This window comes from Leucoraja erinacea, chromosome 18 (assembly GCF_028641065.1).
Source record: "Leucoraja erinacea ecotype New England chromosome 18, Leri_hhj_1, whole genome shotgun sequence".
Lineage (NCBI taxonomy): Eukaryota > Metazoa > Chordata > Chondrichthyes > Rajiformes > Rajidae > Leucoraja > Leucoraja erinaceus.
This window is the reverse complement of record NC_073394.1, coordinates 30,063,216-30,080,620: the sequence shown is the minus strand read 5'-3', so window position 1 is coordinate 30,080,620 and position 17,405 is coordinate 30,063,216. Positions and strand designations below refer to the sequence as shown.

Genomic DNA, 17,405 nt, shown 5'->3' with positions numbered 1-17,405 from the left:
AACATCAGGCCTGCCCTCAACCCAACATATGCCGGCCTCTGTAAAGCTCCAGCGCCCGAACGACAGGCGCTGCTATTTGGTGCGGATCTGGCCAAAAGGCTCAAGGAGTTGGAAGAGGCGGCAAAACCAGTAGGCCTCATGAGGGCAGGGCCAGGACCGAGCAGGGTGAAGACACCCAGTTGGCCGCACGCCTCGGCAGCCACCAGCAGATACCGAGCTGGTGAAAGCCTGGTGACCGCCTCCCACTACCCCCAGTGCTCTTTTTTAGAGCGGGGCCCAGGGCGGAGCCGTGGGAAGATGCGCCGCCCCACCGCAGCACCAACACGGACAACCTTGGGCCAGACCCACCGGAAACGACCCCACAAGTGAACATGGAGGTAGGTGGGTCTGGTTCCTGTCAACATACACAGACAAAGGGTGTAGTATTAACAGGGGGACGTTTGAGGTTCTTCAAGCATGTTTGGTGCTCCCTTACTAACAATCAGTTTATACTCAACAGTATTAGTGGATACAAAATTGAGTTCAAACCAGGCGTAGAACCGCCAGTTCAGCACATGCCCCAAAGGGTGTTCCTTCCCTCGGCAGTTGAGAAGGTAGAAGGACAAGCTGAACTTGATCGGCTCGTGGCTAAAGGCATCATAGAAATGACCACACACGAGCCGCAAGAATTTGTATCAAATATTTTTCTCAAAACCAAAAAAGATGGTGGATGTCGCATTATTATTGATCTGACATCACTCAATCAGTCTGTTGAGTATCAACATTTCAAAATGGAGACATTTGTCACTGCCAGACAACTGATCTCCAAGGGATACTACATGGCAAGCATAGATATCAAAGATGCTTACTATTTGGTACCCATTCATAAAGATTACTTTAAATATCTGAAATTTATCTGGAGGGGCCAGCTATGGCAGTACCGAGCTTTGCCCAATGGTTTAACGACAGCTCCCAGACTATTTACGAAAATTCTTAAAGTGGCCATGAAGAAATTGAGAGAACTAAAACATTTAGTAGTGGCCTATCTGGACGATGTTCTCATATTAGGAAGAACACGGGAACAAGCTGTCGCAGGAGTGTTAGCCACTAAACAACTCCTTGAAACTTTGGGTTTTATCCTTCACCCAGATAAATCAATATTGGAGCCTACTACTAACATGGATTACTTAGGCTTCACTATTGACACGATTCACATGACTGTCACTCTGCCCAGAAACAAAACAGTTTCACTCATTGAAGCTTGTAGCCATTTAATTGCTACACCGCAACCTAGAATACGGCATGTAGCCAGAGTTATTGGCTCTATAGTAGCAGCATTTCCGGCTGCCCAACATGGGCCCTTGCATTATCAAAATCTACAAAGAGCAAGGACTCATGCATTACGCCTTCATAGGGGGCATTATGATCGCAAAATGGATTTACCCGCTGAAGCCAAATCAGAACTTCAGTGGTGGGTTGACAATATTTGGCACAGTCACAGTCCTATCGCCGTAACCAATCCTAACATAACCATTGCAACGGATGCCAGTGCTTTAGGCTGGGGAGCTACTAACTCCATAGACAGCACAGGTGGCAGATGGACTAACTCAGAGGCATCGCTACTACAATCACTGGGCATTAACTTTTTGGAAATGCTCGCCGCCTTTTATGGGCTAAAAGCATATGCATCTGGTATGCGGCACGTGCATGTTAGAATTATGATCGACAACACTACGGCAGTATCTTATATCCAGCACATGGGTGGCATTAAATCAGTATCATGCGACAAATTAACTGCTATAATCTGGCAATGGTGTGTCGAGAGACATATTTGGCTATCAGCTGCCTATTTACCAGGCAAGCTAAATTTAGTGGCGGACACCAGGTCACGAAAATTCAACGACAACATCGAATGGATGTTGGACCCAAAATTATTTGCTAAAATTATCAAGCAATATGGTACGCCAGATATAGATTTGTTTGCGTCTAGGTTAAATCACCAACTACCCATGTATGTGGCTTGGGAACCAGACCCAGAGGCAGCAGCGGTAGATGCCTTCACGCTGGACTGGGGAAATTTCTTTTTCTATGCTTTCCCTCCCTTCTCCCTCATCAGTCGGGTACTCCAGAAAATTCAGGCAGACTCAGCCTCTGGCATTCTGGTCGTGCCCGACTGGCCTACCCAACCATGGTTCCCAATGTTCCACGACATGGTGGTAGAGACACCAATGGTCCTTCAACACCACCCCCAATTATTGACTCACCCGGTAACTGGCATTAGCCATCCATGCCACCAAAAATTGAAACTCCTGGTTTCCAGATTTTGAACAGGCCTTACCGGGGATTGGGGTTATCAGACAGAACAATCACCACCATGTCGGCATCCCTGCGAGTTTCCACCAAGAAACAGTACCTGACCTTCATCAGGAAATGGGAACAGTACTGTCTGGACGCAGGGACATCCTACAAGACGGCTTCGATCTCGGATGTGCTGGAGTTCCTGGCCCACCTGCACCATGATCTCAAGATGAGCTACAGTGCCATCAATACGGCTCGGAGCGCACTGTCCGCATACCTCATGCCGATAGAACAGCATAGTGTGGGATCCCACCCTCTAGTCATCAGACTCCTTAAGGGGATCTTTAATACCAAACCCCCTACACCTAGATACACTCACATGTGGGATGTGAGTGTAGTTCTGACACACCTTCGAGGTTGGCCTCCGGTGGGATCCCTGAGCCTGGAACAGGCCACTTACAAAACCCTCATGCTCATGGCGCTTGTCTCAGCTCAAAGGGTTCAGTCGCTCCATCAGCTAAATCTGAACTACATGGTGACCACCCCAGATACCATTACTTTCACCATGCCGGGGTTGGTAAAACAAAGTAGACCAGGTACATCAAACTCCCCGTTGATCTTCCGGGCTTACCCTCCAGAACCTAGGCTGTGTGTGATGACCCACCTTCATCATTATCTAGACACAACCCAAACGCTAAGAGGGAGAGAGAAAGCCTTATGGGTTAGCCACAGAAAGCCTTTTGGACGGGTAACCAGCCAAACATTATCCAGATGGTTGAAACAGGTCCTCAGCATGGCAGGGATTAACACAAATGTTTTTAAATCCCATTCAACCAGGGCAGCGTCCACCTCAGCGGCGGATAGGATGCAGGTTCCCCTCGACCACATCCTCAGAGCAGCGGGATGGTCAAGGGAATCGACATTCCAACGATTTTACAAGAAACCGCTGATGGAACAGGACGTCTTTGCGGATACCGTTTTAAAAACCGCAAAGTTATGATTTAAAGCCCATGGGAGCTATTTTGTTTTTTGTTATAGTTAATAAATATTTCTTTTATAACTAAACAAACTTGTTGGTCTCTAGCTACCACTTCCTCCCTCGATGATCTTTCGGCAGTGAGTGATATAACTGTTACACGGTTTGAAATCACAGACCTTTGAAGTCTTCACGTAGTCACTCATGTGACTCCGAAGTAAAATAGTAAGATTAAACGAGTACTTACCAGTACGAAGTTTGATCTGTATTTTATGAGGAGTTACGATGAGGGATTACGTGCCCTCCGCTCCCACCCTCATTATATAGATCAAATTCGGACTAATGTCTCGTTGGTCTTCACTATCTTTACTTCAACTAGTGTCTATCTGTGATTCCACACCGCTGCTTGGAAGTATGCCGCGCCTGCGCGCTGGGTGGGTTCTTCACGTAATCCCTCATCGTAACTCCTCATAAAATACAGATCAAACTTCGTACTGGTAAGTACTCGTTTAATCTTACTATTAAAGATAGACACAAAAAGCTGGAGTAACTCAGCGGGTCAGACAGCATCTCTGTTACGTAGATATTTTAAAGGTCTCCAATGAGGTAGGTGGTAGTTCAGGGCCACTCTCCAGTTGATGCTAGGATGGTTTAGGAGAGTGATAGGATAGGCCTCAAATAAAAGCAGAAAATGCTGCAAATATTCAGCAAGCCAGGCAGTATCCATAGAGACAGTCTTCTCTGGTGCTGCTCTGCCAGGCCTGTATTGCAGCCATCCTAAGCTAATGCTTGTTTTGGGGGTTAGTCCCCTTCAGTTTTCTCTTCAGTGTATAAAAGGCATGCTCAATTGGGTTCAGATCAAACGATTGACTTGGCCACTCAAGAATTGACCATTTTTTAGCTTTGAAAAACTCCTTTGTTGCTTTAGCAGTATGTTTGGGATCATTGTCTTGCTGTAGAATGAACAGCCGGCCAATGAGTTTTGAGGCATTTGTTTGAACTTGGGCAGATAGGATGGGTCTATATACTTCAGAATTAATTATGCTACTATCATCAGCAGTTGTATCATCAATGAAGATAAATACGCCAGTACCTTCGGCAGCCATACATGCCCAGGTCATAACACCCCCACCACCATGTTTCACAGATGAGGTGGTATGCTTTGGATCTAGGGCAGTTCCTTCTCTCCTCCATACTTTGCTCTTGTCATCACTCTGATATACATTAATCTTCGTCTCATCTGCCCACAAGACCTTTTTCCAGAACTGTGGTGGCTCTTTCAAGTACTTCTTGGCAAACTGTAACCTGGCCATCCTATTTTCGCGGCTAGCCAGTGGTTTGCATCTTGCAATGTAGCCTCTGTATTTCTGTTCAGGAAATCTTCTGCAGACAGTGGTCATTGACAAATCCACAACTGATTCCTGAAGAGTGTTTCTGATCTGTCGGGCAGGTGCTTGGGGATTTTTTTTAACTCAAGATAATTCTGCTGTCATCAGCTGTGGAGGTCTTCCTTGGCCTGTCAGTCCCATTGCGATTAGTAAGCTCACCAGTGCCCTCTCTCTCCTTAATGATGTTGCTAGCAGTTGATTTTGGGAAGCCTAAGGTTTGTCTGATGTCTCTAACAGTGTTATTCTCATCTCTCAGTCTCATAATAGCTTATTTGACTTTCATTGGCACAACTTTGGATTAAAGACTAGGTGCTGAGAGCTCTCTTATACCTGCATTAAGGAGGCATTTAAACACATCTGAGCAATTACAAAGACCTGTGAGACCATGTGTCCCAAACATTATGGTGCCCTGAAATGGAGGGACTATGTATTAACACAGCTGTAATATCTACATGGTGAGACCAGAACGTATAAAAATGGCCTTTAATAAAATCGGACAATGTGCACTTTAACCACATGAGATTTTTTCTATTATAAATCTCAAATTGTGGAGTACAGAGGCAAATAAAGAAATGATGGGTCTTTGTCCCAAACATTATGGAGGGCACTGTAACTAATCTCCAGATTGTTGGCTTTCCATCACTTCCATCTCCAAAATGGCACTGTTCAGTTCTCTCATCTAGTACTTTTATAGCTGATGTGTATCACTTCCAATCTCTTACCTTGGCTGGTCCCTGAAGTGGTAGCTTCCTGTAAATCCCTGTCTGTCTGGGTTTCTGCGTTCTGTAGCTGTGGCGATGGTGTTTGAGTTCCTTGGGAGGTAACAGAAGGGGCAGGGTTTCGCGGCTGCAGACCGATAGCATTCATTAGTCCCATGTCTCGGTCTGTTCTCCAAGACGTTCTGTTGGGCCTGGAACAGAAACAGATTTGTCACTCAGAAAAGTATTCCAATCATTGCTTGTCCAACTTGCCAGGTTCAGTGGTTGATGATTACTGCTTGCGATGCCATTTGCATTTTTCATCCCATCTTGCATTGCTTATTGTAGAAACAATGTACTGCATACGCTGGTTAATACACAAAGGGAACACAAAGTGCTTGAGGAATTCAGCAGGTCAGACAGCAGCTCTGGAGACTGACCCAAAACGTCACTTATCCATGTTCTTCAGCGAACCTGCCTGACCTGCTAAGTTTCTCCAGCATTGTGTGCCCTTTTGCTTTTTGTACTGCTCTCAAGCCATGCATCAATGTTCAGGGTGGCTTTCAGAATTCTTCTAATGATCGTGTGTGGATCAATTAGTCTTTTTTAGAAATTGTGGGTGAAAGGAGCTGGCTCTAGCAGCTTTCTTTTACTAGCGGGAAGATACCAACCATTACTGAGACTTCACACAGTGAGAGCATTTTATTGCCATTTGCATATTTGCGTATTGCCGGCAATAGCTACCTTTATTTCCTGTTGCTAACTGTCCTCAGGAAAGTCATGTTGAACCACTCTGTAATCTGTTGCAGTTCTTCTGTTGAAAATACTCCAACCATGCTGTTGAGTGGGGGGCTCCAGGGAGTGGACCTCAATGATAACAAAGGAAGAGTGATACATTGACACGTCAAGACAATGTGCAGCTTAGAGGTGTATCTGCAGGTGGTGGTATTCTCATGTTTTTCCACAACGTTGCATGGTACCAACTGCAGCCACCATGTGTCCATAGTGGAGGGAATGAATGTTAAGGGAGATGGGGTGCAACAAAGGAAGGTGCGTTATCATGAATATGCTTTATCATGAATGTGTAGAAAGGAACTGCAGATGCTGATTCATACCAAAGATATAGACAAAAAGTGCTGGAGTAACTCAGCGGGCGAGGCAGCATCTCTGGAGAGAAGGATGGGTGACATTTTGTGGGTTTACTCCAGCACCTTGCGTCTATCTGCGTAATCATGAATGTAGTTTTACATGTGCCTTGTAAATGGTGAAAATGGTTTGGGAGTGTCAGAATGCCAAGTCATTCACTGTAAAATACACAGCCTCTGACCTACTCGTATAGGTTTTTTTTAAATTGATATTTAGCTATTCAAAATGTAAACAACAGCAAATTCATTTTTGCTTTCATTTTTAAAGTTGTCTATGCTTTCAGAGAATAATCCATGTAATACGTCCACACAATTAAAGATACTTAAAATATATACATCACTCCATCGCATTATGAAACACAGTAGTAAATGTAAATAGCCACTTAGGAAATTTTGTTCCTTCATTTACAGAATGGCTTTATTTTTAACATAACCCACTTCAAACAGTTCACTACTGCATTGTTTAAATTGGTTGTGTTGTTGCATCTCAGGGCATTATAAAAACTAGGTATTGGGCAATCATCCTATCTCTGACCCTCAGAACTATTGGGTGTCACGGTAACAGAGAATAAAAATGACAAGGCAAACGTTAAGTGGAGGATGCACCAACCATGACTGGACCATTGAACTCAGAGCTGCGAAACCACTGCAGATTGCTTTGTAATACCAACTTGCAATTATCTTGCACTTTTGCTGCAAATATAATTTTCACAGTATTTCATGAATAACAAAATAGGTGAAATATTACCTAGTCAACAAAGGAGAAATTATGGACCAATATTGGAGTCCCAGAGATGCAAAATTAGATTCAGAGGGAAAGAATATTCAGGACAGAATATAGATGTGCAGATATAGGGTGGACTGGAGCCATAGAATCATTCAGGCGAGAACAGAATATATCCATGGCAGGAAGATAGCATAATTAGCAAGAGCAAGATAGCAGGACCTGTTGTAGGAGAGGACACAAACTGGAATTGATAAAGAACAGAGGATGAGAAGGTAGCTGGTAGAGTGAACTGAATCACATACTTCTTTTTACGATTGTCTCAAATTGTATTTACTGCAGGAGAGCATCAAAGCTCGGTAACACTGCTTGTGCTCAAATGTAGATCTCAGCCATAACAGCATGGCACGGTGGCATAGTGGTAGAGCTACTGCCTGTGTATGATCCTGACTATGAGTGCTTGTCTGTACAGAGTTTGTACATTCTCCCTGTGACTGTGGGTTTTCTCCAGGTGATCCAGTTTCCTCCCACATTCAAAAGACGTGCTTGTTTGTAGGTTAAATAGCTTGGTATGAATGTAAAATTGTCCCTAGTGTGTGTAGGGTAGTGTTAATGTGCGGGGATCACTAGTCGATGCCGACTCAATGGGCTGCGGGGTCTGTTTCCGTGCTGTATCCCTAAACTAAACTAAATAACACAGGTGGCGGTACAATGGCTCGGGAAACTCAGGTGCAACAGGGAATTGAGCACTCATACCAATCACAGTGGTGCAACGGTTGAGTTGCTGCCTTACAGCACCTGAGGCCCGGGTTCGATCCTGACTACTGGTGCTGTTTGTACAGAACTTTGTACGTTCTCCCCGTGACTGCGTGAGTTTTCCCCAGGTGCTCCGGTTCTCCCCCACGCTCCAAAGATGTACAGGTTTGTATGTTGAAGATAGTCACAAAATGCTGTAGTAACAGCGGAACAGGCAGCATCACTGGATAGAAGGAATGGGTAACGTTTCGTGTTGAGACCCATCTTCAGACTGGCAGCATCTGCAGTTCCTTCCTGCACATTTCATCTACTCCGCTGCAAAATCTCCTCAAGGCATGCCTACATTGAAGAGGTTCTCCTCCTCTTTCCGACAAGGCAGTCTGAAGAAGGGTCTTGACCAGAAACGCCACCCATTCCTTCTATTCAGAGATGCTGCCTGTTCCGCGGAGTTTCTCCAAATTTTGTGTCTATCTTCGGTGTAAACCAACCAGCATCTGCAGTTCCTTCCTACACAGGTTTGTATGTTAATTGGCTTCGGCATAGATTGTAAACGGTGACAAGTGTGTAGGATAGTGCTAATGTACTGTTTCTGTGCTGCATTTTTAAACAAAACAACAGATCAAGATTAATTGCCCAATTGTTGTCCTACAACAGGCTCAACTAATAGACGATGAACAGGGTTTGAGCTTTTGTAACTAGCGATTATCAGCCACGAATTATAAATCACATTAATTAAGCTCTGACGGCCTTTATGTGGATCCATCCGAATCACTGGTGGAATTTCAACACACAACGGCTTGATTATTTTTTGCTGAACAGAAAATCATCTGAGCTCAAGATCCTTGGATATGCACTTTCTTCATAAAGTTGCCGTTTGCTTCATCAACATGGCCCTGATTCTTGCAGAGTCAATCGATCACAAAACATCACTGAAGCACCTATCAGACTGAACCAGCAGTCATGGCTGTCAAAGAGTTCATATTTGTGACCATCTCAGATATTTGAACATTCAAGGTTCACAAAAAATAAAATGCACTACCGACATTTTTTAAATTAAAAAATGTAAACAATAATTACTTAAGCATTAAAAAAAAGAAACAGCTAAATATTAGAAGTCCCATGTAGAGTATCCTATGATATACTCTCTCCATGAATCTGCTCAGATATCAAATGCAAATGACTAAAATATATCTTCAGATACCTGGTCAGTAATGGGTTAGGAAACTATGCTGCTAATTCAACTGACTTGACAGTCTTAAAGGCCTGTCCACTTAGGCACTTTTTTAGGCGACTGCCAGTGATTAGGCTATCGCCACATGGTCGCCGGGGTGTCGCCTGTATGGTTGTGAGTAGTCTCCTTAGTCTCCCAAAGAGTCATAGTGTTTTTCTGGTTACCGCTGGATTTTGAAATGTTCAAAACTTTTCAGCGAGTCGGCAACTGTGGGCTTGTTGTAGCTTGTCTTCTCCTGACGTAGGTGCTGTCGTAGGTTGTTGCAAGGATGGCGTAGGTTGTCTCCAGTTACGTAGGTTGTCGCCAGTACAGACTTTAAAAAATCGCCTAAGTGGGACAGGCCCATTAGTCCAGTCGCCAGTTTTTCTGTGACCTGCTATGACTATGACAGTCGCCGTCAGTTGCCTAAAAAATTGCCTATTTGGACAGGCCCACTAGCATGCGACAAGCGCAACCTAACGTGGTCGCTTCAGCCGTACGGCCTCGCGGGGCCGGTCCCACTTCGATCGCCGGAGCCACATGGAGTTGTGCGGGGCTGGTCCCGACATCGCGCGGGGCTCCGAAGAACTGAAACTGTCCAAAAATTCCGCACGGCAACGGCCTGTCGGCCCGCAGCCGCATTGAGCCATACGCAGCGCCTCGATGGGCGTACGTACCGTCTCTATGCCGTACACACCGTCTCGACGACGTATGTAGCGTCTCGACGCCGTACGCAGCGTCTTGATGGCGTACGCCTAGCGTGTGGCGTTGCGCGATGACGTCACCGCCCGACTTCCAATTTCAGTCGGCCCGCCTCCTGCCCAGCTGATTGGTGAGTATGATGTTGGGACCAGCCCCGCACAACTCCAGACGGCTCCACGGTTGGAAGTGGGACCGGCCCCGCGAGGCCATACGGCTCAAGCCACCACGTTTGGTCGCGCTAGACGCATGCAATCGCATGCTGGTGGGACAGGCCCTTTAGTTATTCAAGTTTCAAATGCGTTCCCCCCTCATTTATTTTGAAAGCAGTATTAATTCATTCACCTCATCAAAGGACTACAGTTGGCCGGATTAAACACTGCTGCACATTATCATGACGCATAAAGACCATTGATATCAGCACAAAGGCCGATTCCTTTAACAATCTGTGTTGGACCTCAAAAGACAGTCAAAAACGGAATCCAAATTCAACTTCAATTCTACTTTACAGTAGAACCTATATGGCAACTGGCAAGATCTTCACTCTACAGGGAACTAAAATAAATAACCATTCTACTTGAGAGGGGCATGATTTGGGTCATACAATGGCATAACCATATCTGACAAACTTCAAGTTCAAAGATGCGGCTTTCTTAAGTTCAGGTAATACCGTGTAACCTTTGTGTTTACAACTGAAACAGTTAGTACCTGATTTATAATGAACTGGCTTTAAATTGATGCTTGCTTTAAATTAACTCCCATTGTGCAGGTAAATAATAATGATCTTGTAGCCAAGTGGTTTAATCACAAAGCAAAACAATTCAAGGGCTCTTAATCATTCCAATGTTTATGTCAGTAATGCCCTAAATTTAATTTTATTTGGATAATTTATGGTTTTAAACTTATCACAGAAATCTTATTCATTCAGAATCTCCCGCTGGCCTTGGATGAGACCGATAATTGTCCACTGGGGATGAGGAAAAATGTTATGTTCTTCTTCTAGCTACCCTTCTAATTTGCTATATTGCTTATTACATTTTATGTGTTTGTACTAAATTTCATTCATTTGTTCAGAACAGCAGATTTTTCCCTCTTTTGCACCCTGAATTCTATATTTTAACCTTGTATACTTCTAAACACCAATTCATGTAATAGAAACAGAAAACACTGGAATTGAGTGTCAGATTTCGAGTGTCTGCAGGTTTTTTTTTTCCATTTTCAGTTCAAATAAATAAAACTACAGTAATAATATCCATAACTGAAGTAGAATATTTGAGCCAGATTTACCCAGGTCGCTCATTGTTCCTGTTGCTGTGATGGGTGGAAACAGGCTCCGAAAGTTGTTCCCAATTGTTTTCAGTCTCCAGTTTTGATGCTCTGCAAAGCAGAAAAAGAAAACGCAGGTTAGGATCCACCTTGGGCTCAATACTTAAAATGGAGAACGAAGACTATCTGTACTCTGTACTGTGGCCTAAACCCGACTTGATTGTGTGTGCCATAGGTGCAAGTCTGTAGGCCCGTCATAGCAGCGCTACAGATTAACCTGTTCAGTGCCACCCCCAAGTGTACTCGGGTCAGAGTATACAAGTGAAAAATAATCTTGGCAGTGAATAGATTAAAGGATTGACCTAATAATACAATTTCTATCTTTTCCAAGTATTTATTCAATTCCTTTTTAGAATTTGCCATGAACCTGCTTGAGTCACCCGTTCGACCTATTCTGAGCAAAACACAAAGTGCTAGAGTAACTCTGTCCATTCCCTCCACAGATGCTGCCTAATATGTTGATTTGCTCTGGTGCCCTGCTTTATCAAGATTCCAGCATCTGTAGTTCCTCGTGCCTCCATTTCAGCCATTCCATCCAGATCATCATAATTTGCAGCATGATAACAATTTATTTTGTCCTACCCCAATACTCTTACTAATTATGTTGTCTTTGCACTCCAATTACAAGCAACCGCTCTCTTTCAATCTACAGTAAACCTCTTTCTTCCTGATCGGTCTAATTCATAACAATGTTTTCCCTGCCTTGTGTATAGTCTGCTGTAAGTATAGCCAAGCTACACCTGAGAAACAATGATGAGGCAGAACACCATTGCTTATTCAAAACACCACGGTACAGATAGCGCTCCACGCACCCTCAGCATCACGCTGACATGCCTCTCTGCATTATGGATTCGAATCCCTGAAATAAAGCAGGAACTGTCAACTTTCTGAGTCAGAGGTTTGAATGCCTCCACGAGGCCAAGCCAATTAACCTACAAACCTGTACGTCTTTGTAATGTGCCTTCCATTACAATCAAATAGAAATAGTAACACCTCAGAGCACAAATATTGCAGTAAAATACTAGTACATTACATACTTTCATTTGGCAAAACCCCAAAACTTCACAGCAGCAACATTGAAATTGTATTGAAACATCTCACAGCTGCCGTGCAAATTGAAGATTAATTAATCCATCATTCATTTTGAGGAAGAAATGTAATTATGTTTGTTGACATCAGCAATTCAGATATTGGGAATGGAAACAAGATTGGGAAATTTATCTTTCAAATTCCCCGCAGTATAAAGCATGGAGATAATGGATGAAATAATGATGTTGAAAGCTGCAGTGATGAATTACAAATGAAAGAAAGCTGTTCTCTGAAAAGGGAGAGAAAATCATTAATTGCACAAGGTAAAGAAATGAGAATCTGATTGACAAAAACAAAGCAACGTGTTCATAGATTTTAATAAAATCAAAGCGCACAAGAGCCAAAACTAATAGCTAAACAATCAGTGGGGGTGGAATGAGGTGAAGCTATGAATGTGGTCAAACGTTGGAGGTGCAGGGAACAGTCAGGATGACCGTGATAGACCGTCAAATGTTATACCATGTTTTTATCAAGGAACCACGTAAATACAGTGCCCTTCATAATGTTTGGGACAAAGAACCATCATTGATTTATTTGCCTCTGTACACCAAATTTGAGATTTGTAACAGAAAAAAATCCCATGTGGTTAAAGTGCACATTGTCTGGTTTTAATAAAGGCCATTTTTATACATTTTTTTTTCACCATGTAGAAATTACAGCTGTGTTTATACATAGTCACCCCATTTCAGGGCACCATAATATTTTGGACACATGGCTTCACATGCGTTTGTAATTGCTCAGGTGTGTTTAAATGCCTCCTTAATGCAGGTATAAGAGAGCTCTCAGCACCTAGTCTTTTCTTCGGTCTTTCCATCACCTTTGGGAACTTTTATTGCTGTTTATCAACATGAGGACCAAAGTCGTGAATGAAAGTCAAAGAAGCCATTATGAGACTGAGAAACAAGAATACAACTAGATGCATCAGCCAAACCTTAGGCTTACCAAAATCAACTGTTAGGAACATCATTAAGAAAAAAGAGGGCATTGGTGAGCTTACTAATCGCAAAGGGACTGGCAGGCCAAGGAAGACCTCCACAGCTGATGACAGAAGAATTATCTGTATAATAAAGAAAAATCCCCAAAGCACCTGACCGACAGATCAGAAACACTCTTCAGGAGTCAGGTGTGGATTTGTCAATGACCACTGTCCACAGAAGACTTCATGAACAGAAATACAGAGGCTACACTGCAAGATGCAAACCACTGGTTAGCCGCAAAAATAGGATGGCCAGGTTGCAGTTTGCCAAGAAGTACTTAAAAGAGCAACCACAGTTCTGGAAAAAAGGTCTTGTGGGAAGATGAGACAAATATTAACTTATATCAGAATGATGACAAGAGCAAAGTATGGAAGAGAGAAGGAACTCCCCAAGATCCAAAGCATACCACCTCATCTGTGAAACATGGTGGTGGGGGTGTTATGGTCTGAGCATGTAAGGCTGCTGAAGGTACTGGCTTATTTATCTTCATTGATGATACAACTGTTGATGGTAGTAGCATAATGAATTCTGAAGTGTATAGACACATCCTATCTACCCATTCAAACAAATACTTCAAAACTCATTAACCAAACGGTTCATTCTACAGAAAGACAATGATCTCAAACATACTGCTAAAGCAACAAAGGAGTTTATCAAAGCTAAATTGCAGACTTCAAGCAGACTTGCATGCAAAGGATATGCAACAAAATACTAAACATGACTACTTTAATTTACATGACATTGCTGTGTCCCAAACATTGTGGTGCCCTGAAATGGGGGGGGGGGGGGGGGGGGGGGGGGGGGGACTAGGTATAAACATTGTTGTAATTTCTACATGGTGAAACCAAAATGTATATAAATGGCCTTTATTAAATACTGACAATGTGCACTTTAACCACGTGATTTTTACTATTACAAATCTCAAATTGTGGAGTACAGAGGCAAATAAATAACTGATGGATCTTTGTCCCAAACATTATGGAGTGCACTCCATTATAGATTGACTCCAAGTGAGATTAGATTGAACTGGCTCAGTGCCAGAGACCCAGGTTCGATGACTACGGGTGCTGTCTATATGGTGTTAGTATGTGTGACCGCCTGGGTTTTCTCTGGTTTCTCCCACACTACAAAGAAGTACAGGTTTGTAGGTTAATTGGCTTCAGTAAAATGTTAATTTGTCCCTAGTGTGTAGGATAGTTCCAGTGTATGGGATGATTGCTGGTCACGCAGACTCGGTGGGCCGAAGGGCCTGTTTCCACGCTCTATCTCTAAAGTATAAAGTAAGGCAATGCATAGAAATTGACTTGTGACAATAGCTGCCACAGATCTTCAAAAGCAGCGCATATTGGAACCACTGAACGTGGCACCTCAAAGATGATAGCCCAACAACAGCCCCATAGATATCTGGTCGAGGGCCTTGGAAGAAAGATGCGTTTCCTGCCCATAATGCTGCACTCTATTTTGGGTAACGGGTAATTAGATTTACGAGGATTTTGCCAGGACTAGAGAGCTATAGGGAGAGGTTGAGTAGGCTGGGTCACTATTCCGTGGAGCACAGGAGGATTAGGGAGGATCTTATAGAGGTGTACAAAATCATGCTGGTGAGATTGGGTAGATGCACAGAGTCTCTTGCCCAGAGTAAGATAATAGAGGACCAGAGGACATAGGTTCAAGGTGAATGGGAAAAGATTTAATAAGAATCCGAGGGGTAACTTTTTCACACAAAGGGTGGTGGGTGTATGGAACAAGCTGCCAGAGGAGGTAGTTGAGGCTGGGACTATCTCATCATTTAAGAGAGTTAGACAAGTACATGGATAGGACAGGTTTGGAGGGGTATGGACCAAGCACAAGCATGTGGGACTAGTGTAGCTGGGACATTGTTGGCCGGTGTGGGCAAGTTGGACCGAAGAGCTTGCTTCCACACTGTATCACTCACTAAGTCAGTCAGCACATGTTGCTCGCTCTATTATCTCACTTGGCATAAAGACCACAACAGAAACAAGATTTAAGTATCTGAATTGTTTTCCAAAATCCGAGTGGGATAAGATATCAGAGCTACTTTCATTGCAAAGTGCCACACAGCTAATATTGGAGTTCAATACTTTCAAGAGCGAAACCAACAATAAGAAAACAAACTGACACCCAATGGCACCTGATTATGAAGATGAGTAGAAAGGAACAAAGTCAACCAACCTTCTGATCATTATGAAGCAGAAACAGATATCAGCAGAGATAATTGCTCTGCGGTTTTACATGGGAATGAAGCAGTATCTTTGAGAAACACAACAATCTGTCTGCAAAGTGAGCCGAATATAGAAAAGTACAAATTTTATCATTATTTAGGCTCATAAGCCACACAGTTTTTTAAAATTCATAGCAATTCAAAGCTAGTTTTTTTCCTTTATAATTTGCGCTATTGAATATTGACTTGGGTGTTTGAAGTAGACTTCACCATCAACTATTAATAAAATCTAGTTTATGAATGTCTCTATATAATTGCCTGTAATAATAGCATCACTAATTAATCAAACTTGAACAACATTTGTATCAAATATCAAATTAAAAATTTAATTAAGAGATTATTTAGAATTTCTTACCTGCGTGAATAAACTGAAAAAAACATTTGCCTTAATATTGTGGTTTAATCCAAGGCATTACAATATCGGCACATTATATTTCATTTGTGGAAAAAGCGCATTAAATTAATTTTAAGAACACCACCCAAAACAATAACTTAATAAGCCTCTAGCTGTAAAAGTAATAACAAAAATATAGTGAATTTAATATAATAGGACATTCTAAAGTGGTTGCAGAGAGGATTAAGATAGAGAGAAAAAAACTCATTAAGAGAAAAGGCACATCACAAAAAATGTTATGAGGAATGTCTTCAGTGAGTGGAGCAGATTGGAAAAGTTATGGAAAAAAATTCCAGGACCAGCTGTACTGGAAGTCACTGTTGTTTATCAAGCAGAGACATGAGCGTTCAATACTGGAAACTTGAGCAAAAAAAACCCCAAAGTGCCTGAGGAACTCAGCGGGTCAGGAAGTATCTGTGGAAGTGATGGACAGAGAACATTTAAGTTCAGACCGAAGAAGGATCCTGACCCGAAACATCGTGTCCATTCCCTCCACAAATAGTCACACATCATGGAAACAGGCCCTTCAGTCCAACTTGCCTAAGATGCTCCATCTACCAAATTCCACCTGCCCGGGTTTCACCCATATCCCTCTAAACTTTTCCTATCCATGTATCTGTCCAAATGTATTTTAATTAAGTTAGCGTCATACATGCTGCGGACCCACTGAGTTCCTCTTAAACGTAGTTTATTGGGTATCTGGGTTGGAGGTAAATGGGTCTTGGTGTTATGAAAAGCAGGATTTTGGATGAGTTTACGCCAATGGAGTGTGGAAGTGTGAAAACGCATATTTCCACATTCAGGAACAATTTCTTCCTACCTGTCATCAGCCAACTGAACCATGGAAACATAGAAAATAGGTGCAGGAAGAGGCCATGGTTGCCTCTTACTCCCCTTGGAATCTTTCTTCCTCTTTGGAATGAAGTGATCCTGCATCTTCTGGATTATGCCCAGAAATTCCTGCCATTACTGTTCCATCGTCATTCCTGCTAGGATCCTTTTCCAGTCGACCTTGGCCAGCTCCTCTCTCATGCCTTCATAGTCCCCTTTGTTCAACTGCAACACTGACACTTCTGATTTAACCATCTCCCTCTGAATTTGCAGATTAAAACTTTTCATATTATGGTTACTACCTCATAGCAGTTCCTTTACCTTGAGTTCATTATTATGGGGGGGGAGGGGGGGGGGGTAAATGTTGTTACCGAACTGAACTCACTGTGGAATGAATGCATTAACGGAGCCACTCTGCTGCTGGATCCGAAGTTGTCCCTGCCGCTGACGGTAAAGTCTGTGAAAGCGGCCCCATCAGAGACTGTGAGGCCTCGCATCCTCGGCGGTTCTGATGCCGGCTCTGTCACGCTGGTTGAACATCCAATGTTTGGCTTGAGGCAGCATGACAGAGCCGGGCCGGGCACCAGCGGTTGGGAAAAATGTCGGCGTTTTTGGAGCAGGGCCGGGCGTCAGCAGCCGTTATGGTCGCTGGCCAGCAGGAGGTGACAAAATG

General features: G+C 43.2%; 1 protein-coding gene across 4 annotated transcripts in view; it reads right to left on the bottom strand.

The window, feature by feature from the left end:
* The window catches only part of LOC129705862 (activating molecule in BECN1-regulated autophagy protein 1-like), a 287,629-nt gene that overhangs the window by 27,234 nt on the left and 242,990 nt on the right, over positions 1–17,405 (bottom strand). For all 4 annotated transcript variants that reach the window (XM_055649715.1, XM_055649716.1, XM_055649713.1 and 1 more), the window contains 2 exons: positions 11,161–11,250; positions 5,364–5,551 (listed from right to left, as the gene is read on the bottom strand). In XM_055649715.1, coding sequence (XP_055505690.1) covers positions 5,364–5,551; positions 11,161–11,250 — 278 coding nt within the window. The remainder of the gene's footprint in view (positions 1–5,363; positions 5,552–11,160; positions 11,251–17,405) is intronic.